The 25,416-nt window shown below is 37.7% G+C and overlaps 1 protein-coding gene across 2 annotated transcripts; it reads left to right on the top strand.

Moving 5' to 3' along the window:
- The first annotated feature begins 221 nt into the window (after positions 1-221).
- Positions 222-23,017, top strand: itih6 (inter-alpha-trypsin inhibitor heavy chain family member 6). Of its 2 annotated transcripts, none has more exons than XM_028454217.1 (17): positions 222-766; positions 4,035-4,070; positions 4,747-4,901; positions 9,658-9,768; positions 11,391-11,638; positions 13,030-13,199; positions 14,093-14,209; positions 14,301-14,472; positions 16,061-17,632; positions 18,465-18,497; positions 19,404-19,421; positions 19,610-19,657; positions 19,739-19,768; positions 20,678-20,722; positions 20,801-20,914; positions 20,999-21,382; positions 22,239-23,017. In XM_028454217.1, the coding sequence occupies exons 1-17, from the start codon at positions 650-652 to the stop codon at positions 22,478-22,480; spliced, it is 3,612 nt and encodes a 1,203-aa protein (XP_028310018.1). In that variant the 5' UTR covers positions 222-649; the 3' UTR covers positions 22,481-23,017. The 2 variants fall into 2 exon arrangements, with proteins under 2 accessions (XP_028310018.1, XP_028310017.1); XM_028454216.1 differs by having other exon boundaries at positions 20,627-20,722.
- The last annotated feature ends 2,399 nt before the right edge of the window (positions 23,018-25,416 follow it).

The following is a 25,416-nucleotide window of genomic DNA, read 5'->3' as shown; positions in this document are numbered from 1 at the left end:
TTGCAAATTGAAGCCTTGATTGTTTTCATCTTCCTAATCTCTTCTTGTTGCTCAGAAATGCCTGATTTTATCTAAATGTGCCTGGCATCAAAAGCTCGGATTGTGGTTATATCGTTGTACTTTTTCTGTTTTTGCAGCAAACAATGGTCCTTTATAGAAAGCGAATCAAACGAAGCAATGCTGGCATTTGGCAATAATTTGGAAAATTGAGTTGGGCTTTAGGCCTTTTAGTCCTTTTTTAAACAGTTCATGTGGAGGAGATGAGGGAGGTGTTTTTCCCCCAAAATAGTTGGGCAGAGGTTAATAATCCTTCATTTCTGCCACACCTCGGTGGCAGCAAAGTCTCCAGCATGTGTGAAAACAGCTCAGGAACTGCTTTCTACACACACGCACACACAGAGCTCTGAGGCTGAGCTCCATGCTCCCACCCTCCCTGGGGATATTATTCACCCCCTATCACACGGTTTTTATCGGGATCGGCAGCACACACACCCAGGTTAGGGGTAAACCTGTAACCTGGGTGAGGGAGGGGGCACAGGCTTAAAAAAACACAAGAAAGGTGTGTGAAATGTGAGGAGTGTGTGCTTCAGTCTACGTGAGAACTCTGGACACCTTTCCACATTTTTCAGCCCAAAACATTTTTGCTCTCATGGACGCGATGGTTTTAAAGATGTTAAAGTGCATCCTGGTTTTTTGCACTTTGTACCTGAAGGAAGGATTTGCACTGGATTATGAAGCAAAACTGGAAAGAGATATCCACTTACAGGTGAGATTTATGCTTGTTTTTTTATGGTCATTTAGAAAAAAAAGTAGTAGTAGTTTTGACTTTGGCAATGATCTTGTAAAGTAGAGATGGGCAAAGGGGGGCCCAGGGGACACATGTGGTAATATGTTTTGTGCCTCTGCACAAAATGAGGCCAAAATCACTCAAAACAACAACAAAAACACACAAGACAACAACAAAATCAAACAAAATAACAAAAGGTTACTAAAATGATGGAAAAACAACAGTAAAAATTGACAAAAACACACAAAATTATTCCAAAACTGCAACAAAACACACAACACAACAACAAAAACAGACATAACAAAAAGATACAAAAATGATGGAACAATATAGAAAATATGGAGAAAAAAAACCTAAAACAAACAAAATAATGAGACACAAAATTACTCAGAAACTACACAAAACAGCAACAGAAACAGTCAAAATGATTCCAAAAACACACAATTCAATTAATTTCAACTTTAATAGCACTAATTACTAATAAGTGATCTTGTAGCACTTGTCACGAAATATAAAATTGTTAAGAAAAAACTCAACAATTCCACATTAATAATAATCAGCAACAAGAAAAACAAAACAACAACAAAAATGCTAAAATGACAGTAAAATATACAAAACAACAATAAAACAAATAGCATTGTTCTTTAATAATGCTTTATTAATATCAGATTTGTCATTATTCTAATTGCTGACATGAATTCTAAAAATGTGGCCCTCAAAGTAGAAAATCACATTTTTCTGGCCCCTGCTGTGATAAGTGTTGCCCATTCCTGTAGTAAAGTGCTTCATAGAGTATTTGCACATTTGGCATTTTCTATTTTAAATTAAAAGTATATATTATGTGTGTTGAACATTATTCTTATTAATTATTTTTTCAAAATCCAAGATGCATTTAACGTACTGTACATGCGGGGCATACATCCTGTGCCCTTCTGCTCCACAGGAGATTTCTGTTTTCTGTTTGACATGTGTTTGTAAGTTTACCAATACCATTAACTTGAATGCTACAGTCCAAACTATGATTGTATCATATGTTATAGGGCTGGGGCAATGCAGCTCATGTTCCAATTTGATTTTATCACAACACTGCACGGATTCGATTTATATTGCAATTCTGATTTATTAATTTTTGCGAATAAGTTGTAATGCAATTTTTATTTTATTTTGTTTTAGGGTTAAGCATCTCATTTCATTTTCACATTATCCCAAATCATACATACATTTTAATTTCCACTTTCAATGTGTTCTTTTCACATCAGACAATTTCCTCCTCGAGGTCTAAGAAGAATCATAGAGAACAAATAATAACATTTCACTGTAATACTTTACCTTATCATATGACACCAGTGTCATATTTTCCTTTACATTGTACTTTTGATTGAATAATGTAACCTTATTATTTCTATGTTTCTTTATTATTAAGTTAAACATGTCAGGAAATTCTTCATTTAACCCTAATAAAATATGAATTAATTTACCTTTTATTAACATGGTTTACATTAACTGCCACTTGCACTTTTTCCTTTAATTTAAATCCATATTTAAACGTTTCTTCTGACAGACAGCAGGTGGTACTGAGTATTTGTGGCACTGTTCAGTCTTTGTAAATGTATTAAATGGTTTGTTGTCATGGTTTTAAGAGGTTCATTCTTTGATGGCAAGTTTGGTATGTTAAGATTTTAGATTTCAAGATAAAATGGTAAAATCTTGTAACCTCGTACAGTACTTCCCTAGAACAGATTGCTTTCTTAAAACCCTAATTTCTTATTTACAGTACACCTCCATCACTCGCTAACACTGCAGCAGCCTCAGACATTCTGAGGCTGCCTCAGTTGTTTTGGGCATTACTATTGGCTGCACAACTGAAATTTATATGCGTTCACGTAGCATCTTTTGTAAAAGTGTAAATGCAAATGTTCCAGCAGAAGTCCCCCTCGTAGTGTAAAGCACAACGGTTACACAGCAAAGCAAGCGGAAACAGGAAGATCGATGTAGGGAATCAACAATCTCAAAGGCACAAATATGTTCAGGCATAAAAAAAACGAAACGGTTCTATGAATCCCGGATGAACGCCAGAGGCGGTGCTTTAGCACTAGATATCTACATCTCACGTACACACTGGTCGAGTACCTATACCAACAAAGTCATCTGTGACCCCTGAGTGACCCCCTGGAGTCTATAAGTTCCAGTGTCACCGGTGGATCTTTTCCTCAGGAATCCGCACCAGGCATCTGCAAGAGGAGTTCAGGAATGTGGGGATATCTCATACAAATATTACAGTAAATAAGTTTACATAGAGTAGAGTTGGACTTCTAACTTTTTTTTCCAGAAAGTAGGTTTTTCCAGTGCCTGAATAAATGTACTGATGTTATATTCCCACCAAAGCATGGGATATTTGGTAATGTATTGACACAGCACATGACTTGTGTGTAGAATTAGCATTTGGAACCAAATCAGTAAACCTTCATGGCTCCGTGTACAGTGAGGGCATTTATTTCCACGTCTACTTCCCCATATTTCATGAAAGGCTTTGATTCAGCCTGTTTCAACACAAAATACCTGACCCAGCCCTAAACCGGGAAATCTATAGAGATTACTTCAAATGAAGGAATGTTAAACTTACCGTGATTCTCTCTAACTGACTGTTAGATACAAGAAAAATAACCCTAAAGCAGAGATGGGCAACTGTCTTTACAGCAGGGGCAACAAAACTGTGATTGGCTAATCGAAGGATCAAATTATTAATATTCATGTCAGGATTTAGAATATTGACAAATCTGAGTATTAACGCAGAAAAGAACTAAGGGGTCGTGTATTTTTTTAGTCATTTTGTATGTTGTATGTTTTTGTTGTTTTTTTGTTGGTTTTTTTGTTGTCATTTAATGAGTTTTTGGAGTCATTTTGTATATTTTTGTCATTTTTGTGTATGTTTGTTGTCATTTTGCGTGTTTTGGGGTCATTTTGTATATTTTTTGCTATTTTGTGTTTCTTTTAATCTTTTGTGTACTTTTGTTATACTATTGGGTTTATGGAGTCGATTTGTGTATTTTTGTTGTCATTTTTGTGTATTTTTCTTGTTGTTGTGTGTCTTTCTCTGTCATTTTGTGTGTTTTTGGAGTCGTTTGGTGCATTTTCTTTGGAGGCTACATGGACTGCATGCGGCCCCTGGACCGCCAGTTGCCCACGTCTGCCTTAAAAACATATAATCTACACATTGTTGACTTTATTTGTTTTGTTTCTTTTTCAGAGACAAAGACGTCAAAGTAAACCAACAAAGCCAGTGGTGAGTTTGTGTGTAACAGTTTAAAAGCTCATGGAAATAGTCAGAAATTTGAGATTTTTGTCAAAGAAACAATCAAATAAAGTGAGTTTTTCTCTGTATGTGATAATAGACCTGCAGAATGATGCTATGAAAGACCAGCCTTGGCCTTGAAGCACATCTTCAGTAGTTATTTTTTAAACCTCAGTGTTCACTGTGAAGCAATGACTTGGGAACATACATACATACGTATTTTTATCTGCACCACACAAACCGCAGTTTTTCTGGGCACCAGTGAGTGAGCTGGAGGCCTGATGTGGCTCTGTTGCTCCTGGCAGCGTCTTTTCCTTCACCTCGTCCTGCAGTAACACGGCCAACGTTGGTCTCAGAAGGCGCCAGAGTTCTTCCCGTAAACAAGAAGAGGCAGAAAAACACTTTGTTTTCATGACCTGTTTGACTAAGGCATGGCAAATGTTGATAACGAGAGGGAAACGTAAGACTTTACTGAGAGCTGTGTATGTATCTTTTATGTGTTTAGTCATGCTGGGTGATCAGTTTCAGCCTCAGCAGATTAAAATTTTAGCCCTGCGTCAATGTGGCTCCAGGGTCTTAATTACATTAATTCAGGTGGTTGTATAAATTTCCCTACAGTATATCGTGATATAACATTTTCTACATATTTTCTGCTCCCCACCTTTAGCTGAAAGTGACTGACTACCATGTGAAGTGCTGCGTAGTGTCCAGATACGCCATCACCACCATCCAGAGCTCAGTGTGGAACCAGTTGCCTGTTGTGAAAGAGGCAGCGTTTGAAGTGGACCTGCCCTCCAACGCTTTTATTTCAAACTTCACCATGTAAGTGTCATTGTTTCTGAATCTGCCTTTAAGTCCTTAAAACATCAGATTAATGCATGTGTATGTGTGTCCACTGCAGTGTGTGTGTTTCCTTGCTGCAGCTTGTTACCAAGCACAATGCAATAACATTGATTATTTTATTTCCAAATCAATATTGGTGCAGCCTTACTTATCAAATTTCCTCACATGATCAACATACTGCACATACAGCTTTGCATTACAGTATATATTTACTAGGGCTGAGATTTTATTGCGTTAATAGCAACAAATTAATAACAGAAAAACTAGAGACAAGAAGGGTCTAGCTGCATCTGCAGCCTCTACAAACCACGCTCCGTACTAACCATCCCCTACTGCAAAATACGCCCTATCGTTCCCCTTGATCCAATACCTGGACGAGAACCTTTCCATTAACCTCAACCGCTACTGCCTCCACTGTTTGGAAATTTGGAACCTTGCAATACTTACCTTCCTTTTTCACTAACCCTCACCCTTACTGCTACCGCTTCCACTTTTCTGCCAAATTTGGAGAACTTTGCAATACTTACTTTTCGTTTTTACTAACCTTAACCGCTACCGCCTCCTCTTCCTGGCTAAATTTGAGGTTACAATGAAAAATTGCTTCACCGGCCACCGTCGCACATGTGGGCGTTCTTTAACAGCTCAGCGCATTGAAAAATTGCATGTGTGGGCGTGGTTTGTAGGGGGCGTAGGCTTTTACTGTACCCACGGCTGCAGCTGGATATACTTGCAAGCGACGGGAAAACTGAGAAGAAGTCATTCCTGTGTTTCGTGGGCATTTAAACTGAAAAACGATGTTTCTGGTGTCAAATGTTGTTAGGCAACATTATCTAAGTAAGTTAGTAAACTTTATTTATAGAGCACTTTTTACAGAGGTCACAAAGTGCTTTGCATCAAATGAAGTAGAAAAACATCAACAAACAAACAACAATGTTAGATAAAATTGCTCATTTACATCATCCATAAGCCCGTCAGAACATGTATGTTTTTTTAAAAAGACTCTAGGAAGTCAGAATAACTGATTGATTCATTAATTATATACAAACTATCTAATCAATCATATAAATGGTGGACAAAAAACATGAAATAATATGCAAATTTAATATGAAAAACAAGTCCACGTTAATTGAACTACACAAAAATACAAAGCCAATAAAATATACTGTATATTTTTAAAACTAACAAAAAACCAGAGAAAAATTGATGAATAGTTATTTTGTGTAATAATCCTAATTTGTTGATGCTGGTTTCTTATTTTGTGCAGCTCTATTTACACATCGAAATGCAATTTAGTGTTTATTTGTTTTACATTTATTTTTATTTATCATTCTATGTGTATAATTTTTTGGGTAACTATTTTGATTGGGTTCTTGTTTTTTTTTTAAAAAAAACAAAACAAAAACAAAACACTGACAGTGCAAAGAGCGAACCCTAAAATCTTGCCTTGGGCGCCACATGCTTAGGGCTGCTTGCTTAAGTTGTTAATGTAACAATGGCGTATGTTAACATTGTGGCTTTTATGGCAACTAAAACGTTATGTGATATAATGTAACTATGTCATTATGTACAATATAGTAAATAATGTGAAAACTAATTTCTACATGTTGGTGTTCGATTCAATGAAGGATTATTTAGTGTGTCACAATCCTATATAATCATGCTTTTATATAAAGTAACTGTTTATGATGTGTTCTAAACAGAACATTATATATAGAGATAAGATCTCATTGATGGTGAGTTTCCAGAAATAAAATCTTCTGAGGTATTATGTAAGAAAGTTTAAATCTGGTGCTGAGGAGACACATGATTTGATTACTGAGAGCGGTTGGAACTTTAAAAATGCTAAATATAAATAAAACAAATAAGTCAACAGTGCAGCTGAAAAGCTAACGTGGAGCTGGATGTGGGAGCGGAAGCAGGACAGGAGGAGGGGGAACCTGAGGCCAGATGAATATGGGGCTTTGTGGGTGGAAGTCAGAGAGTTAATAGGGGGAAAATGACGGGAGTTTGGCTGCTGCCCCCTTTTCTCCTTCACGCTGTTTACTGAGGCTGTCTGCCAGTTTAGATATGCAACGCACTCACAAACACCTACTGTATGCATCGGGTGCAGGGATACATACGGACATGCAGATATTTTTAAAGTGTGTATTTCTGAAGCTTTGTACAACCACGGACTACGCAGAGCTTGCGGGGGCCAGGGGGGCCTTTGCCCCCCCTAGTGGTAAAAAGATTTCATTATAGTTTTCCTAAATTCACTTGAAAAAATACAATTCTTAATATACAAATATATTTGAAGTGCCATAAAACACAGGGACTATACAAAATATATATGAATTCATTTGTAATTTTTTGGCACTTGAGGTATGTGACTTTAGGTTGGTTCTTCACAATCTAAATGGTGAAGTGACACTGCGCCCCGCAGTTCATGTTATGGTACTGCAGCAAAAATAAACGTGATTTTATCATTAATTTACAACATTAATCTAAAACAGGGCTAAAAAAGGAAGAACAAATCAGTGCAGAGCTGCTTTCTAATAGGACGTTACAGTTTATTTTTTAGCAGTTTTACTGTGTTTTGCACTAAATGCTGGGATTTGTTGGATTTTTGAACGTCGAGGGAAGATTTTGACTTGGCATCGCTTAAGTTTGACAAAATAATTGACTGTGTTTGCTGTGATGGTTGTGTCTCAGAATGGTTTATATGGTTAAAAATGGAAGAGAAAACAAGATTTCAACAGATTTGTTTGGAAATATACTGTAATTTTACAATTATTCAATGAAACTCTACAATATTTGCAGGGGTTGGCAGTTTTCCCATGCTTGTAGAGCACGATGGAAGTAATTTTTACCTTCAAATTGTTGGAAGAAATGCAAATTTTTTTCTAAAATCCTGCTCAATTCTCAAATTATATGACAAAATGTCCCCAATTTAAATAAATATCGTCACGACCTGTCACCTATTACTTGGATATTGTGAGTGCCTTTATATACTACATACTTTTATATCATTTATACATGGAAATGCAAAGTAGCACTAATATAGAAATTGTTTGATTCCCAACATTTGCGGCCCACTTGAGGTCAAACAAGTCTGTATTTCGCCCCCGAACTAAGCTTTCAAATGGTATAGGATGCATTTAATCCCTTAAGAGCATGAATGAGTGAGAACATGCATTTTGACATTATCAATTACGTTATTAATTTTTGCATAATTTTATGTTTCACACATTGTGGTTGGTGTGAATCTCGAGGCAGTCTGTATATTCTTTTTTTTCTTTTGGCCCCCCGGCAAGAATCTCAAACTTCGCCTATGAACCATGGACTACTTGTTATCCTCCACATACAGGCTGCAGTGACACCAAATACACCCAGAGGTTGGAAAAAGTGGCGTTGAGTTAGTTCATTGGTATTTCTGTGCGTGCGACTGAGAGCTCTGTGTTCAGTGTGTTCAGTTTATAGCTCACACAGAAACTCATAGAAGTACAAGCACCTCCATTTTCCACCCAGTCCATTCTGCTCTGTCTCTAACAAGCCCCTCTTCAAGCCTCAGGGTTTATTTTGGTTTGCCCTTGATGTTTTTTTTCTTCTTTATATATATTAGTCCAAAGGATTTGACCTTCATTTAGCTCCTCGTCACATGACGGCATTGGAATTGGATCCAGTTTCTGAGCACCGGGGTCAGGATTTCTGGGATTTCTTAGGGTGTTGCTGCATTGCACTCCCGTAAAGCAGGGGTTCTCAACACTGGGAGGGGCTCGCCAGATACCTTCAAGATACTAAGAATATTTTCTGAACAATTTTAGCCCATTTTTACTTATTTTCACCCTTTTTCTGCAACTACACCAAACTTGCCATATTTGAACCAATTTTCATCACTTTTTTTGCCATATTTTTGCTCCTTTTAATGCATTTTTGCTACATTACTCCCATTTTTCAATGCCTTTTCTGCATATTGTTCCACTTTTAAGACATTTTTGGCACTTAAAACCCCTTTCTATCACTTTTCCCACCTAATGTCACGTATGTTGACCCATTATTGCCACTTTTAACCTATATTCATCATATTTCATCTTATTTTAATCAATTTAACCACGTTCAACTTTTTGTCATGCCCACTATTTGCCAGTTAAACCTAATTTTCCCTACATTTTTAAATTCCATTAACCACCATTTGCAACTTTTAACCAATTTCTGTGGTTTTTAAAATCACATATTACCACCTTTTCCACCATTTTTGGTCACTTTTAACCCATTTTATTTCTGATTAAAACAAGGATTTACATCTTTAAAATGACTATATAGTATACTATGGCCAAAATAATAATAAACTTGGATATTATTCAGATAAATAATTAAGTGGTCATCACAGATTCATAGAACAATGGACCATCATTTTATTGACTACGCCTGGTCTCTGCCACCTTTTTTGTGGGGTCGCAGGGTGAAAAGGTTCAGAAACCCTGCCGTAAAGCATCATGGGATAGCCTCCTTCTTTGATGTTGTTTTCAGAGGGAAATTACTCTTTTCCACTTCCTCTTTTTAACCCCGTTGGTACGCTATAGCCCTCTTACTGTAAACAAACAGGCAGCTTTGGAAGCTTTTGGTGGGAAATATAAGGACAAATATAAAGTAAACCATGTGCAACAAACAGACACGGTCCTCGCTGTAACATGACCTTCTTCCTGTGAGTCACACGAGCATGTGACTGTGTTCCTTTGTTTCTCTTTCCCATCAGCACCTCCAACGGTAAGGTGTATGTGGCACAGGTGACGGAAAGAGCAGCTGCCAGGAAAATTTATGATGCCGCAAAAAAGCAAGGAAAAACAGCCGGACTCGTCGCTACCAAGTCAGTGGGAAGAACTTTATCTCAAAAGATGCGTTGATCAGGGTTGGGGTCAATTACTTTATTCAAATGCAATTACATCTTCAATTATCCATGTTCACTTACAACTCAATTACGATTACATTGACTGGTATTTTTTTCAAATTAAAAATTGCATTTATTACTTTGCCTCTGGAATCAATTGCAATTACCTTCTCAATTACTAAATTTCAAATTAAATTAATCACAATACTGAGCCTTTAATAAATATACCTTTAAAATGGAATCTTCCCCTTGTGTTAGCTTTCTGTTAGCATCTCTTATGATAACGGGTCAGTTTTGACACGTTCAATCAGCTGTAAAATACACACAAAAAATGATCTATCATCTAATGTTTTTCATCTATTGGTTACCTTTGGTCACCTTGTTAAGCTTCCTAATCAATGAACATATTGATATTAATATTTTTGCTGTTGGCGTCTGAGCTTTGTCAGTATACCCCTAGATTTATTTATTTTTTTTAAATGGTAAAATTATCCTAACTGATAAACTTGATATGAAACATATTAATAATAATTGTTAACTACTTATGCATATGTGTAAGCCATATAACTGTACCATGGTTCCCCAGTTTTGTATGGGGTGCCGATTGTTGCGCATGCTAAAATATCAGCAACTTTTCACAATATTTAGCAACAAACCACATTTAAAAAAACATATGATTTTAATATTAACCAGATTTACGTCAATATTTGTGAAATTTGTGATATTTTTTTATCGTAAAAATATGTGAATGTTAAATCTAAATCTAAATGTTCAATGTTAAAATCTAAATGTTCAATGTTAAAATCTAAATGTTAAATCTAAATGCTAAATATTAAATGTAAATCCTAAATGTAAATCTTAAATGTTAAATCTAAATGTTACATTTAAATATAAATGTTACATTTAAATATAAATGTTACATTTAAATATAAATGTTAAATCTAAATGTTACATTTAAATATAAATGTTAAATCTAAATGTTACATTTAAATATAAATGTTAAATCTAAATGCTAAATATTAAATGTAAATCTAAACATTAAATCTAAATGTTCCATCATTGAGCTTTTATTTTGGTACTTCCTGTGAATTTGCATATTAGCTAAATATTTAGTTTCACCTGTGACATTTAGATTTAACATTTATATTTTTAAAAAAAATTACATTTAGATTTTTAGCATTTAGTTTTAACATTTATATTTAAATGTCACATTTAGATTTTACGAGAAAAGTAAAGAACACAAATTTCACAAATATTGCTGTAAATCTGGTCAAAGGTAAAAATGTATTGTTTTACATTTTTAAGCGTGTTTTGTTGCTAAATGTTGCAAAAAGTGCTGTTTATTTTAACATGCACAACTTTACAATCGGCGCCCCATAGTTTTGCATTTAATTACATTGTAAATGACAGTTTTTTTTATCATTTCTTCATGATTTATCTGAACTCAATTATGATTACAACAGAAACATTTTTTTTTTTTACGTCATAATTGTTATTTGTTACCAATTATGCAGTTACAATTATAATTGATCTCAACCCTGGCTTCTATACATACCCAGCTTTAGGTGTGTGTTTTTTGTATTTATCCTTACTGTTTTCAGAGAGAGAGAAGTAGAGAAGTTCCGTGTGGCGGTCAGTGTTCCATCAGGGACTCGGATGTCTTTTCTTCTTTCCTATGAGGAGCTCCTTCCTCGCCGACTCGGACGCTACGAGCTGAGTTTGGGCCTGAGGCCTGGTCAGCTGGTGCCCAACCTCACCGTGGATGTTAGCATCACAGAGAGGACGGGCATTAGCTTCATTAAGGTGTTACCTCTCAAGACAAGTCGGCTGCTCTCCAACAATGCTCAAGGTAAATCAAAAACAGATCAGGTAAACAGAATGAGCTTATCTCGCTCCAGTATCTGTAGAGAACTTCACAACATAGAGACAGCAAAACCCAATGAAAACATCTCTGGAATATATTTACTGAAACACAAAAAGCTGCTCGGGATGATCATTTTTTTTTCAGATGAAGACATAAAGGCCCTAATTTATCAACCTTGCATGATAACAGGTGCAAATGTGAGTGCACATTTGGTCGTACAACAGAACCAACGTGTGATTTATAAAACATTCATATTTGACCAATCCCAGTATATACAAATGATCATGTGTGGATAAATGCGGCGGCTGAATTCGATCGTTATAAACTTGCTACGCTCTCTTGTTTCGGAGGCCCCGCCCACTGAGGTCAAACAAGAAAAGAAACATTTTCCAGATGAAGATCTGCATCTTCACATCTGAGGTGGAGCAAAACAAAGATGTGGTTTTTGAACGTGTGAAAACTGGAATTAAAGAAGCTCATTTTAACGCTTTGTGGAAGAGAATCAGCTACTGGGCAAGTGAAGTCTGCCCCCCTGTGTGCGCTGAGAACAACTTCACAACAGAGATCCTATAGAGACACACAGATATGACGTTTCTATCGGCCTCAGTATAAGCACGCTTTAGGCAATAAATACCACATTAAAAGAAATGAACTATTGAAACCTTAAAATAGCCTTAAAATGACTAAATGTTGTCCCTTGTCTGTGTTTATTATGCCTTCAGCCAATTTCACCTATAATTAATCACATACTGAAGCATATTTGTAAAGGTTTAAGGAACTATTTACAATTAAAAGCATGAATGAGGTCCTAAAAACACTTATGCACATTATGCATCGTCTACTGGACTCCACATCCCACAATGCAATGCACGAAATGCTTTCAACAATGTCGATAAATAAAGTGATCAAAGCAAACTTTCAACTTCATCCTTTTCAAATGATCTACGAGGCCTACACTGTCTTTATCTGATGAAAAAAAAAAAAGAAAGAAAATCGTCTCCAGCAGCTATACTGTAAGTTTGCACCAAAACAATTCACTATAAATAATAAACACTGAATTGTGTCAAATAAAGTTAAACATAGTCCTGCAATAAGTTGTATCCTATATTTTTAATGTTCTGATTGGCGTGGACATTATAAGATGATTCAAGGTCTCATAGTTAAAGTCTGGTATGTTTTAATATTGCATTTGATCTTTCAGGCATTTACATTTTTTACTCAGGTTAAAGTTAATTACCTAAATATTTGCACTGTTTAAATACAGAAAGGGAAACATATGGAAGTTTGATCTGCAGCTTCTGTTAAAGATTTTCATGTAAGGAACCAGTGCACTTGGTTCCCTTCAGAGCACAGGTGAAGTGTTTACGCTCCTACAGGAGAAGCAGAGGCTCCAGCCTCCACTCGCACCGAGCGCAGCTCCACGTGTGCTCGGATCCACTACAGCCCCTCCCTGCAGCAGCAGAGCTCCATCTCTCTTAAAGGCCTCAATGCAGACTTTAATGTGCAATATGATGTGGATCTTAAAGACCCGATGGGTGATGTACAGGTCAGCAGCGCCGTGAATTGTAGCTTTCTGTCACACAAGACCACGTTTGTGGCCAAATTCATCCCTTTAGGGCAGGGGTGTCAAACCTTTTTTAGTTCAAGGGCCACATACGACCCAGTTTGACCTCAAGTGGACCGGACGAGAAAAATCCATCTTTTTCTGAAGGAAAAAAGCAGAAATTTAAACAAAATCTAGAATGTTAAGCAACTGGTGAAAATTCCTTAAATTTGCAACTAATTTTCTGGAAATTTGCAACTAATCTTTTTTTAAATTTGCAATGTAGTTTGCCAGAATTCTGTGGGATAATTTGTGAGAATTTCCCAACTTTTTAAAAATATTTTTGCAATTCAATATCACTGTAAATAATGTAGTATTGCAACTCCCAATGTATTTTATCTACAACTTATAAAAGTCCTGTAATTTCTACTTTGAACGAAATCTTCCTGCGGGCCGGACTAGATTATCTAGCGGGCCTAACTTGGCCTGTGGGCCTTGAGTTTGCCATAGAAAATATGAATCATCGTGTAAATGAAATGCAACAATATTCGGCAGTCATTCTTAATGTTAAACTGTTGAAAAAACTCAAATTTCTTACAAAATTTCTTACATAACATTTTCCTTAACTAAGTAGAAATTGGTCACAAAATCAAAAAGTGAGAACCCTGTTGGGGCTGATATCTCTCACTTATTGCTTGGATATTGTCAGTTTCTTACATATTTTGTATTTTATGTATACGTACAATAATGTTGAAATTACTCGTTTTCCTGCATAAAATCTGTGGCCCTCTTGAGATCAAACTGCTCCGTATTTGGTCCCTGAACTAAAATGAGTTTGACACCCCTGCACTAAACAAAGTGAAAACATGAGCCATTTTGTCTGTCTCCTCTGTCAGGTTTACAATGGCTACTTTGTGCATTACTTCGCACCTCGAGGCCTTCCTGTGGTTCCTAAGGATGTCATATTTGTCATTGATGTCAGTGGCTCAATGATAGGCCCCAAGATTAAACAGGTAAAGTGAATAATTTTACTTCTACACAGACTTAGATAAATTCTAAAGTTGTGTTCTCCTTGTTATTAAAGCATTTCTTTGCCTTTATTAGACCAAGCAGGCGATGGGAACCATTCTCGGGGACCTCAGAGAGGGAGACCACTTCAACATCATCACCTTCTCAGACAAAGTACACACATGGAAGAAAGGGCGAACAGTGCGAGCCACTCGGCAAAACGTGCGAGACGCCAAAGAGTTTGTTAAGAGGATCATCGCAGAGGGGTGTAAGTGGGACGCTGCTACTCAAACTGTGACGCTGCAGTCTGACACTGGACTTATTTAGGAAGATTTTTAAATTAAATGAATTCAATAATTAAAAAATAATAGTAATTAAAACAAATGAAAAGTATAATTATGATTATTTTATTTATTAAATTAGAAAAAAATAAGAGGAATTTAATTAAAACATTTTTTGTATTATTTTTTATTAAATTAAATATATATATATAAAAAGATTTAACAAGGATTAGCTGTTCAGTATTTATTTATCAACCGTAATATTTTGTATGTAATATTTGTGAAGATTATGACAGAAAGTAGTGTAAATCATTACATTTTATACTTTATCTCCTTCGAAGGTAATACTCCACAGGCATTTGTAAATCTTTATTTTCTACAAAGTAAAAAAAACTTATACAAATTCATACATTCATTCAAATTTCAATAACAAAATTAATACAAATTCATATATTCATCCGGAATTCACATTTCGATACATTTGCATTTTCACATTACATCATAGCTTCACAGATATTATGCGTAAAAAGACCCTCAATGTTGATACTGTACATGAGGATACAGAGCGGAGTCAGGCACGTCGCCTACAGATTGTTTTAAAATATCTTTTTGAAATTCAAAACTTTTTCCAATTTTTTTTTCTTTTAAAATTAAATCCACTGTCTCATTTAGGGCACATGTGGATTATTTGGATTATGGATCTTTTCTTGACACAAAATGCCTATGACCTTGTGATGTAGCTTTGACAGTAGTTTTAAGTTTTTCAGGTTTAAGAAAATCCACCAATGCTCACCAACTTTCACGTGTAAACACAGTATTACTAAATGTGAATGTGCAAGCCCTCTTTACAAGTGCGCACACACATCTTTTGACCGTAGCCTTACCCCATAATAGATCACCATGGTTATTTGTTTGAATTGCAAAGGCTGCAGCGGTTGTGAAGCCAAACAGTTTCCATAGGGTCGCCCAGATCGTTGCCAACTCAAGCGTAGCCAAGAAACAGGTTTGTGATTAGTTCTATTTGTGTGCATGTTTGACCTCCATTTGCCAGCCTTCATTCTTTGTTCAGCACATCTCAAGCTTACCTTACATTACAAGAGAAAGAGTCTGGTGTTAAACTAAATGCACTCTCTGTGTTTGAAGATTTGAATCTAAAGCATAATTAAAGGTCATTTAGAGAGAAAAGTTGGCTTTAATGCAAGGTAGCTGTAAGGATGGCTGAGCTAAAGCAACATTGCAGAAAAGTTCTGTTTAAGACACACACACACTCAGAGAATTAAATTCAAAATTAATACAGACCATCTCATACAAAAACTGCTGGGGCGCAGTGTGGCTTCACCATTTACATTGTGAAGAACAGAAGAAGAACCAACCTAAAGTCTCAAAGTTTGGGGCCGTTGCACTGAAAGCTTATAGTAGTATTTTTAAAAGAACAAATTAATTCATATATATTTTGTGCAGTCCCTTTTGACCACTGGTGGTGGTGGTGGGGGCGGGGTGTAATGCTTCCCCTAACCCCCGCAAACTCCACGTATGCCTGTCTGTTGCTTCATGTGTTGATTTTTTGTTCATCAGGGACCAACATCAACGCAGCTCTGCTTTCTGCTGCCCAACTGCTCAACCCCCCATCCTCAGGCCGACAGACGTCCCATCGTGTCCCACTAGTAATTTTCCTCACCGATGGTGAGGCAACCATTGGAGTTACATCTGGCGACACCATCCTCAGTAACGCCAAGAAGTCTTTAGGCTTGGCCTCTCTGTTTGGTCTGGCCTTCGGGGATGACGCAGATTTCCTGCTCCTGAAACGTTTAGCTCTGGATAACAGAGGTGTTGCCAGGATAGTGTACGAGGACTCAGACGCTGCCTTGCAGCTGAAGGGTTTCTATGACGAAGTGGCGAGCCCTTTGCTAACAGACATCCAGCTCTCGTATTTGGAAAATCAGGCTTTTGACGTCACACGGTCCATGTTTCCAAACTACTTCAAGGGGTCTGAATTGGTTGTGACTGGGAGAGTCAAACCGGAGGTCAAAGATCTGTGGGTGTCTGTGTCGGCCAGTGACTCAAAGCAACGTGTGAAGTTTGAGAATGATGTGCTTGTTTCTCACGCTAAGGCCAACAATAAATCAGCTTTGTTTGACTGTGAGGACGGTTCTGATGGGATATCCAGCTTTGTACATCGTCTCTGGGCATATTTCACTATCAAAGAGCTTCTGCTTGCCAAACTGAACACCACTGACCCAGTCTCTCAAAGACTACTGACTGAGAAAGCCACCAATCTTTCCCTCAAATATAACTTTGTGACACAAGTCACGTCTCTAGTTGTGGTTAAGCCTGATGCAGATGAAGCAGCTCAGACTCCAACCACTGCCAAACCCACCACTGTCGCCACCACCACTGTGACAGCGACAACTACAACCGCAGTGAGAGTGTTAGCCGCCAAAAAGTCAAGCAGACCCAACAAACCCAAGCCTGACCCGCCGCAGCCACCTTTTAATAAAGCAAACACCAATAAACGCCCCTTGTCCACTCCCGCAACAAAAACACTGGTGACAACATCCAAAAAAACAACTACAACCTCAAGTCCTTTGTCCTTAAAAACAGCACCAGCACCGCTCTCGGGTAAGAAGCCCACACCTTCCCAGAGTCCCTCCAAAAGTGCTTCATCCCCACCCGTCGGGAAGATCTCCACCAACCTGCTCAACGCTCTGAAAACAGTTTCACCCCCTGCACCAGGAAAAGTCTCCATCCCTATACTCAACGCTGTGAAAGCACCTACACTCTCAACAACCCCGACAACACCAACATTCTCCAAAACCACCACTACACCACCACCACTCACCTCACTCAGGACTGTGTCCACACCTTCACCAGGAAGGAGCTCTACCCAGACTGTGGAGGCAGAGGAAAGCACCACACCTGCTCCAGATGTTCATCAGCCAGAAAGTTCCTCCATCGCCACCACTCCATCCAGGTTCTCACCCACACCCATCTCCCCCACCCCAGCACCAGCCCCAGCCGTGGACAACAGCAACATAAAGCCAGACGCTGATGGAGACATGAGAATCGCTACTTTGGTGTCGGCCACCTTTGTTCCCATGCCAGGTGTGACGGGTGGACCTCGTCTGTGGGAGGCGACCGGTCTCCTGGGTGAGCGTTACACACTGAAACAATCTGAGATAGGCTGTGTTCAAAATGGTATACTTCATACTACACACTACAAACTCTCTCACTCTCTACCCACCTTTGAAAGTTCTGAAAGCATTTTAAGTGAGAAAGTGACAAAGTAGAATATCCATGTGGTCATTTGATCATAAAACTCACAGAAAACACATTTCCTGCTGACATTTTGGAGATTTTTGGAGACCCTTCATTGTGCTCCTGGCAAAAGTTCTGGTTAACTGGGCAGTGGTGGCCTAGTGGTTAAGGAAGCAAGATTGTAATCGGAGGGTCATCAGTTCAAATCTCACCTGGGCCATTACTGTGGAATGTTGCGCCAGTCCGTTAATCCTAACTGCTTCCTGGGCGCTACACTGTGGCTGCCAACTGCTCCTCAGGGCTGGGTTAAATGCAGAGAAAAAATGTCATGTATGTAGCTCTACATATGTGACAACAATAAAGGTGATCTCTCACTGCTATGATTAATCAATGATTAACTTCAAAACAAGAGCCCTATTTACAAAAAGGTTTTATTTAGAAAAACAGATGTTTTATTTTTAGGTTGAAGTCGATCCCAGGACGATTTTACATCCCGCTTGCAATGCATCATGGGGTGCTGGAGTATGACTAGTGTTCCCACCTTGTATACATAGAAAATGTCCCAATATCGTATACATCCAGGTATTTCTTGCATACTCAATCTTTTCATATTTTCTAATGTGAACACACTACATTCTCATTTTGACGTCAGACTTAGTTTGAGTAGTACGTTAGTATGACATTTTCAACTGTGTTTAAATTATACTTCTTGTTCCCCCTCTAGACGTCTCCACCTCAATACAGATTCAGAGAAAAGGTAATACTGAATTCTGCCTCTTTACAAACCTTCTACACCCATCTATGCTAATGCTAATGCTATGCAGCACATACACACACATCTCTGAATTTGCCAATCGCAGCATAAAGAGTAATTAAATCTTTGTCTGACTTGCGTCTAAGGTTAGAAATTCAAAGAATATCTTGATTATGGGTGGGGCTCATCTCAAATGTCCAAAGACCAATCTATGCTATACCAACTACTTAATACTCAGTCACCATAGCTCTCTATTCACAATTCTCTCGTTCCAACCTACTCGCCACAGATTGCAGAGTTCACAGGTGATAGTTTTTATAGAAGGGGTGGAGCCAACTGTGGTGGTTCATGACGTAAAAAGAAACAAAAATGGCAAAAAACCACCATTCTCATCCAATAGCAAATTTCCATTGTAATAGCTGGGTTTCAACCCATAGAGGGCAGTCACTCTTACAAAATACACCAAATTGAAATACTTTGAGTAAAATGTCAAGATTTGGACAAGAATCAATCAACAGCACTACTTCATTTCAAAAGATATTTGTTTTTAGTAGAAACTACTTGTCCTGTATGTCCGTCACTGCTTTCCATCAGGGGTGAGTGAACTACTGCTTAAACAGTAACCAAACAGTTTGATGGAGTGTTGATCGGGAGTGAATAGAGGTTTACGGCAGATTGATTCAACTTTAGAAAATTCAAGATTTGAAATTTTGAAAAGGAAAAACTATATATTTTTAAATGTCACAGTTGGGAAAAACAAATATAATTAGCAACAATTTATTTTTCTATCTACTTTGCACATTAGATAAGCAAAGCCTGTTATTTGATCGGTATGTCGGCGTAATGGCCGATTAGTCATTGGACGCCACATGAGGTGTAATTCAACGTGTTTCTTTTTTTATTGAACAGATCTTGACCTAGAGAAAGGTGAGTGTTATCTCTCCAGCAGTGTTAATTTTGATAAATTAAATTTTTAATTTTCGCTAAAATGCAACTTAGTCGGCTATTGTCACTTTAAAAAAATGTAGTCGACGAAAAATATGAACTACAATATTAACACCAGAATAAAAACTGAGCATGTATAGAAAGTTTTAGTTTGTCATTGTCTTTCATAGACTATGATGCTACATACGACTATGACTACGACCTGAACTATGACACCTGTAAGTATTGCTGCTGTCATTCTGTGTGTAAGAGCACATTATAACATGGAATTAAGACTCAATGCTGGTTTTTTATTTCAGGGGACGAGGCTGCAGACACTGGATCCTTTGGTGAGTAAAAAGCCTCTGTGTGTCCTGAATGTCTCAAACACACGACACTACGGTGCACATTTTAGGACATCCTCAGATCTCAGAGTGAGGTATCACGTATCAGGAAAACCTGTCATTTATCAGACCAACTGGACTCATGACTCAGCAAAACCTCCGTCAGATGAAAAGGTGCCACTAAACGTCTTCAAATGACACGGCCTCAGGCTTCAAAATAAAAGTCATCAGACTCCACGGTCTCAAGCTGTAAAACACTACTTTGAAGGAACCGAAAGTACACATGACGAACTAAGTTGAAAAGCCATTCTTTCCTTTTATTTTTTAAAAATGAAGATATATCAACATGAACTGCTGGGCACAGTGTCGCTTCACCATTTACATAGTGAAGATTTGTACAACAGATGAAGAACCAACCTAAAGTGTCAAAAGTTTGGGACCATTTTACTGAAAACAAACAACAAATTAATTCATATATATATTTTGTTTTTTGGCACTATAAAAAATATACATAATATATACATACAGTAAATATGTACATTGTGAATACTAATTGTGTCTATGTTTTTAAAATGGACTCCTGAGTCTGAAATAAAGAATGATGATGATAATGATGATTGATAAATACATATTTAAATGAAACGTTGATGTATCTTAACGGTTAAAAATAAATAAAAAATAACATCTTTCGACTTACTCTTGTATCCGAAATTCCAGTTTCTTCAAAATACAAAGACATGTCATGTTTCACGGGCTGAGGCCATTGAGTCTGAATACTTTTTCTGACAAATGACAAAGGTTTTCCTGATACCTGATACCTCACTCTGACACCTGCACACATGTGCGTCCTGTCGTTGGTTTCAGTGCTTGGCAGTGAGGAGGACTGTCCTTTAGTTGAATGTCTTGTGCTTGTAGAGCCTTCGTCAACACTGAGCAGCATCAGAGGGTTCTCCTCCTCAGGTCAGGAGTCTGCACTTTGTTAGGTTAGTGTCACTCTTTTTTGCACCTGATCAGTCTTTTGCTCTTTTTCTGTTGCAGTGGATGGAGATCCTCACTTTGTGGTTCAGCTTCCAAAGCTGCAGCACAACCTGTGTTTCACAGTCGACGGAAGAGCAAACGACGTCCTGCGATTGCTCGAGGACCCAGTGAGAGGTTTGCAGAGCGGAGTGTTAAATATGCGAACATCATGAACTCTCTTTACTAGACATGAACACTTTTACCTCTCATCACTTCTAGATATCATAGTTGACGGCCACCTGTTGGGAGCGCCGTCCAAACATGGCATGGAGGAACGTTCCAGGACGTACTTTGATAGACTCACCATCTCTGCAGCTACAGGCCCGTCCTCTGACATCATGATCACTCTATCACTGGAGGGTGTGGTGGTGGAGGGCGAGGGGCGGGAGACGCTGCCCATCAACCAGCAGGGATCGGTCACGCGACAGGGAGTGAACGTCCGCGTGGACAATCACCACAGCTGCTGGATCCAGCTGGACAGAGGCGTGCGCTTCCTGGTCCTGTTCCACCAGTATAAACATCCCAGTTACCTACAGATGGCTCACCTGGGCTTCTACATCACAGACGGACAGGGGCTGTCTGCCTCCACTCAAGGCCTGCTTGGTATGAGGGGGAAATTATTCATATTCTAAGTACCATAAACCAATTGTTCTCAAACTGGTGAGGGGGGGTTCTTTCGTCGTGTCAATACAACAGTGTATGATTATGAATCAGGATCAACGCAGCAATAGAACACACATGGATCAAGTGCGACGGATGTCTCAATGGTTATAAAATGTAACAAAACAAAGTATTGGTAACAAGTCTAGTAGACTCAGTTCAATGATTATTCAATAGAAATACTGTACATGTTTAGTTTGATCGGATCAATACTTTTTGAGATATGGCCAATTTAGTGAGGGGGGTATGTGTCGAGTTTTGTGCACGCTTAGTTTTTTCCATTTTCAACTTCCAATATCTCAGGAACGACATCACATAGGAAACTGAAATTTGGTGTAATAATACAGCTCCACCTACTCTCTCAGAATATTCAAAAATATCTACTATACATCCTATCTGGTGGACATGTTAGCTCCTCAAAATTGGGTTTGGGGCTGGAACATGTTTGGGCCTTCAGTAAACTACTTAGCATATGCCTCAGCTCCCTGTAATTTGATCAGCTTTGAGCTATGAACATAGACTGTTCACATCACTAATGATTAGTCACATATATGTACTAGTTCTTGAGTGACAGTCTCTTGAAATCCAAAAAATAACTTTTCTATATTAATTGGCCCATGTGGGAATGTAAGGAAAAAAAAATTGTGATTAAAACAATCATCGTCATTTTTATTTTGGACCCCAACTTTCAAGGTGTGAATCCTTGTCAAACTGTATAGCAAGCAATATTATACATGAACCACAGACAAAAAGGTTACATCTGACAGGCTGACTGATGCTTTCCATCCTCTACCTGCAGGTCAGTTCCAGCATGCAGATGTCAGTTTGACTTCAGTGCTGCACCATAAGGATCGAGGCCAAGCTTTAGAACAAGGGGTCCTGAAGTGGGGGTCCGAGCACATGCTGGTGACTCTGCAGGACAAAACTCTCAAAGACTCGATGCAGAAACGCCACCTGGGGAAGTGTTGGGTGGTTCCCAAAGCAGAGGTTACGAGACTCCTGGGTCACCCGTATGAGAGCTACGTGGTGAACTACGCGTAACTCTAGCCTAGCCACGCCCCCTCCTCATGTCTCGGGTGACAACGCAGGGATCAGATGAGTCGCTTCAGTGGCTGAAGAAGACATTTAAAGCTGTGGTTGGTTACACACGAGGGGAAAGCAGAGGCAGCAGTGAGGGAGGGGGTCGCTGGTCGAGGCATAATAAGGATTTATGAAGAGATGAATGATGTCTTTGTGCCATCTCCATCACTGATTTAAAGCTTTCTGTCTCTGTGACAAGCGATGCAATGTTCCTCCAGTCACATGGAAAGCCAGCAAATACTGTATTCATCTGCTGCAAGTATCCAGATAGAAACATAAGTCCTCCAAACCCCAATGCTGATTTGAAATCCAGATGAAGCCCTTTTTAGCAATTACAGACCTTTTAAAAGTAATGTGAAATGCTCAAGTTTACCCATTGCCTGTTAGTTCTCTTGAGGATCATTTTACCATTTTATAAAAATTGAAAACAAGGGGTATACTGACAGATAAAAGGCTCAGACGCCCACAATAAAAATATTAATACAAATATTTTCATGGATAAGGAAGCCTAACAAGGTAACCAAGAGATTAAAAAAAACAAGATATGATATGATAAATAATATTTTTTAGTGTATTTTACAGCTGATTTAAGACATGAGTCAAAACGGACCCATTGTCATGTACTGAGTTCACATCGTACTGAGATTGTATATGCGCATGCACGCACATGCCCACTACCAAAAATTTTTTTTTTGCTGAAAAAATTAATACATTTTTGTTTATTTTTGTTTTCAAAGTGAACAGACGCGTGTTTTATTTGTTTATTGGATTATGTTAGGGTTATAATCTCTGTACGGAGGTGAACTCAGACCATGACATCGTTATCATAAGACATGCTAACAGAAAGCTAACGCAAGAGTAAGGTTACATTTTATGGGCTTCTTTATTAAAGGCTCAGTAATTGTGATTAATTGTAATTGAACATTAGTAATTGCGAATGCAATTGCAATTGACTATCGGGGGAAAAATTATAATTTTAATTGTAATTGAAAAAAATGCTAGTGAGCATAATTGTAATTGAGTTGTAATCGAACATAAATAAAGACGTAATTGTAATTGAAAAATGTAATTGATTCCAACCCTGCAGTCCTCTTTATTCCTAAATGCTTTAGTCATTGACATGTGGTCCTTTCCAATAGATCAGTTTATCGGCTCAAAGCCCTGGGAATGTTTACTGATTTTAACTGGAAAAAAACAGAGATAATTCTGTTTTTGATGCAAACAGAAAAAAAAATACCAGATTTTAAAAATATGTTTTGCATTTATTCATAAAATACCTATACGCACCTTATTCTGAAAGGACTTACTGTAGATATGATACACGGCTAAACTTCCTGTGTCATAGAAAATACAACAAATGGCTAATCAATACCAGCAGTTATTTCTACAATTATTTAGTGATAATTATTTCAAAAAATGAAATTAATATAATTTATTCGATATTGACTTTTGAATAAATGGAGTGTTTATTCTAAAAGTCAACATTGAAGTTGTTTAGTTTGTGTGTGTCTGTTTTTGGAGGTATGGCAACATAGAGTTAAATCTCTAACGCAGCCATGATATTTGACTTATTTATCACACAGGAAGTGGCGCCTATTGATCACTTTTGATCGTATTAGAATACATGTGGATGAAGCCAAAAATGTTCATTATTCTGTGAGTTGTATGATTGTATATAAAATGTATTTTAATGTTTAAATGTATATTCATCACCACAATGTATGCCTATACGTATGTGAAGGAAAACACAAATCCACACTCCAGGTTTGCCATGTGCTTTTTATTTTTCTATCATTTAATTCATAGTTTAATTCATTTATTTGTTACACAAGACATTAGGCATTGTTCACATACTAGTGATCAAACAAGGACAGTAAGTTTTCTACTACTCAGCCTGGACTATGTTCATTAATTTGTCAATTTTTTAAGGGATGTCGTCAGTAGTGTTTGTTTTTTTTTTTCAAAGGCCATACTGAATAGAAATAAAACAGTACATCCACACGAGGCTTCTGTTTCCAATAAATCAGAACAAAAGAAGAGGAATGATGATGGAAGAGTTTCAGTCAATGAATGATGACTAAACACATTTCCAGTTTTTTGTCTGGAATCAAAATAACACAATATCGGGCAACTGAGGAGCCCCTAAGGGTCATTCTATGTCAATTCAACACATTTTCAAGACATACAACACCCTTCAGTCTAAAGAAATTAAAAATTTTTTTACAAATTGTTCCTTAATAATTCAATAGGCTTACTGTAATGTTTTAGTTTGATCGGATAAATACTTTTTGAGATATGGAAAATTTAGTGAGGAGGGTAGGGTCATGTGTTGATTTTCCCTCATCCTTATTTTTCTTCCAATATCTCAAAAATGACATCACATAGGAAACTAAAATTTGGTAAAATAATACAGCTCCACCTACTGTCTAAGAATATACAAAAAGAACTTTGGGGCTCATTCACCACTCGACAATTGGTAAAAATTTCAGAATTTTTTAAAACCGAAGTGCGTGAGCAATTTGTGAAACGACATGGAATGACCCTTAAGCGACGTGATTTCTGTTTAATGAGTTTTACACGTCAAAGTTCTAAGTAGAACATGGGTTACACAGAAATACACGAACCGAGAACAACACCGGCATTGCAGTATTTTAGCGCTTCAAGCTCTTACGCGAGCATCTAAAACTCATTTCATCAAAAGAAAATATCCACGTCGCTTTGTGAGCTCCGTAGTTATTGTTGTGTTTTTGTATCTTCATCTGTAGAAACCCGTTTTTTTCAAAACAACCACATTAAATTGTGACGGCAATGGAATGACGGCGAAGAGACAACAATGAACCAAAACAAACCAATGAGGTGTGCAGCATTGTTGTTGTTATCCAAACATAACTTAGTAG

Source organism: Gouania willdenowi, chromosome 7 (genome assembly GCF_900634775.1).
Source record: "Gouania willdenowi chromosome 7, fGouWil2.1, whole genome shotgun sequence".
Classification (NCBI taxonomy): domain Eukaryota; kingdom Metazoa; phylum Chordata; class Actinopteri; order Blenniiformes; family Gobiesocidae; genus Gouania; species Gouania willdenowi.
Note: the sequence above shows the minus strand (reverse complement) of the source record. Positions and strands in the feature narration are given on the sequence as shown.

What these genes read in the sequence shown, in the direction of transcription:
- itih6 (XM_028454216.1), top strand. Translation starts at nt 650, where the DNA reads ATGGACGCGATGGTTTTAAAGATGTTAAAGTGCATCCTGGTTTTTTGC. An exon ending in ACCCGATGGGTGATGTACAG is followed by an intron (nt 13,200 to 14,092) that starts GTCAGCAGCGCC and finishes CTCCTCTGTCAG; the next exon opens with GTTTACAATGGCTACTTTGT. An exon ending in CTCCACTCAAGGCCTGCTTG is followed by an intron (nt 21,383 to 22,238) that starts GTATGAGGGGGA and finishes CTCTACCTGCAG; the next exon opens with GTCAGTTCCAGCATGCAGAT.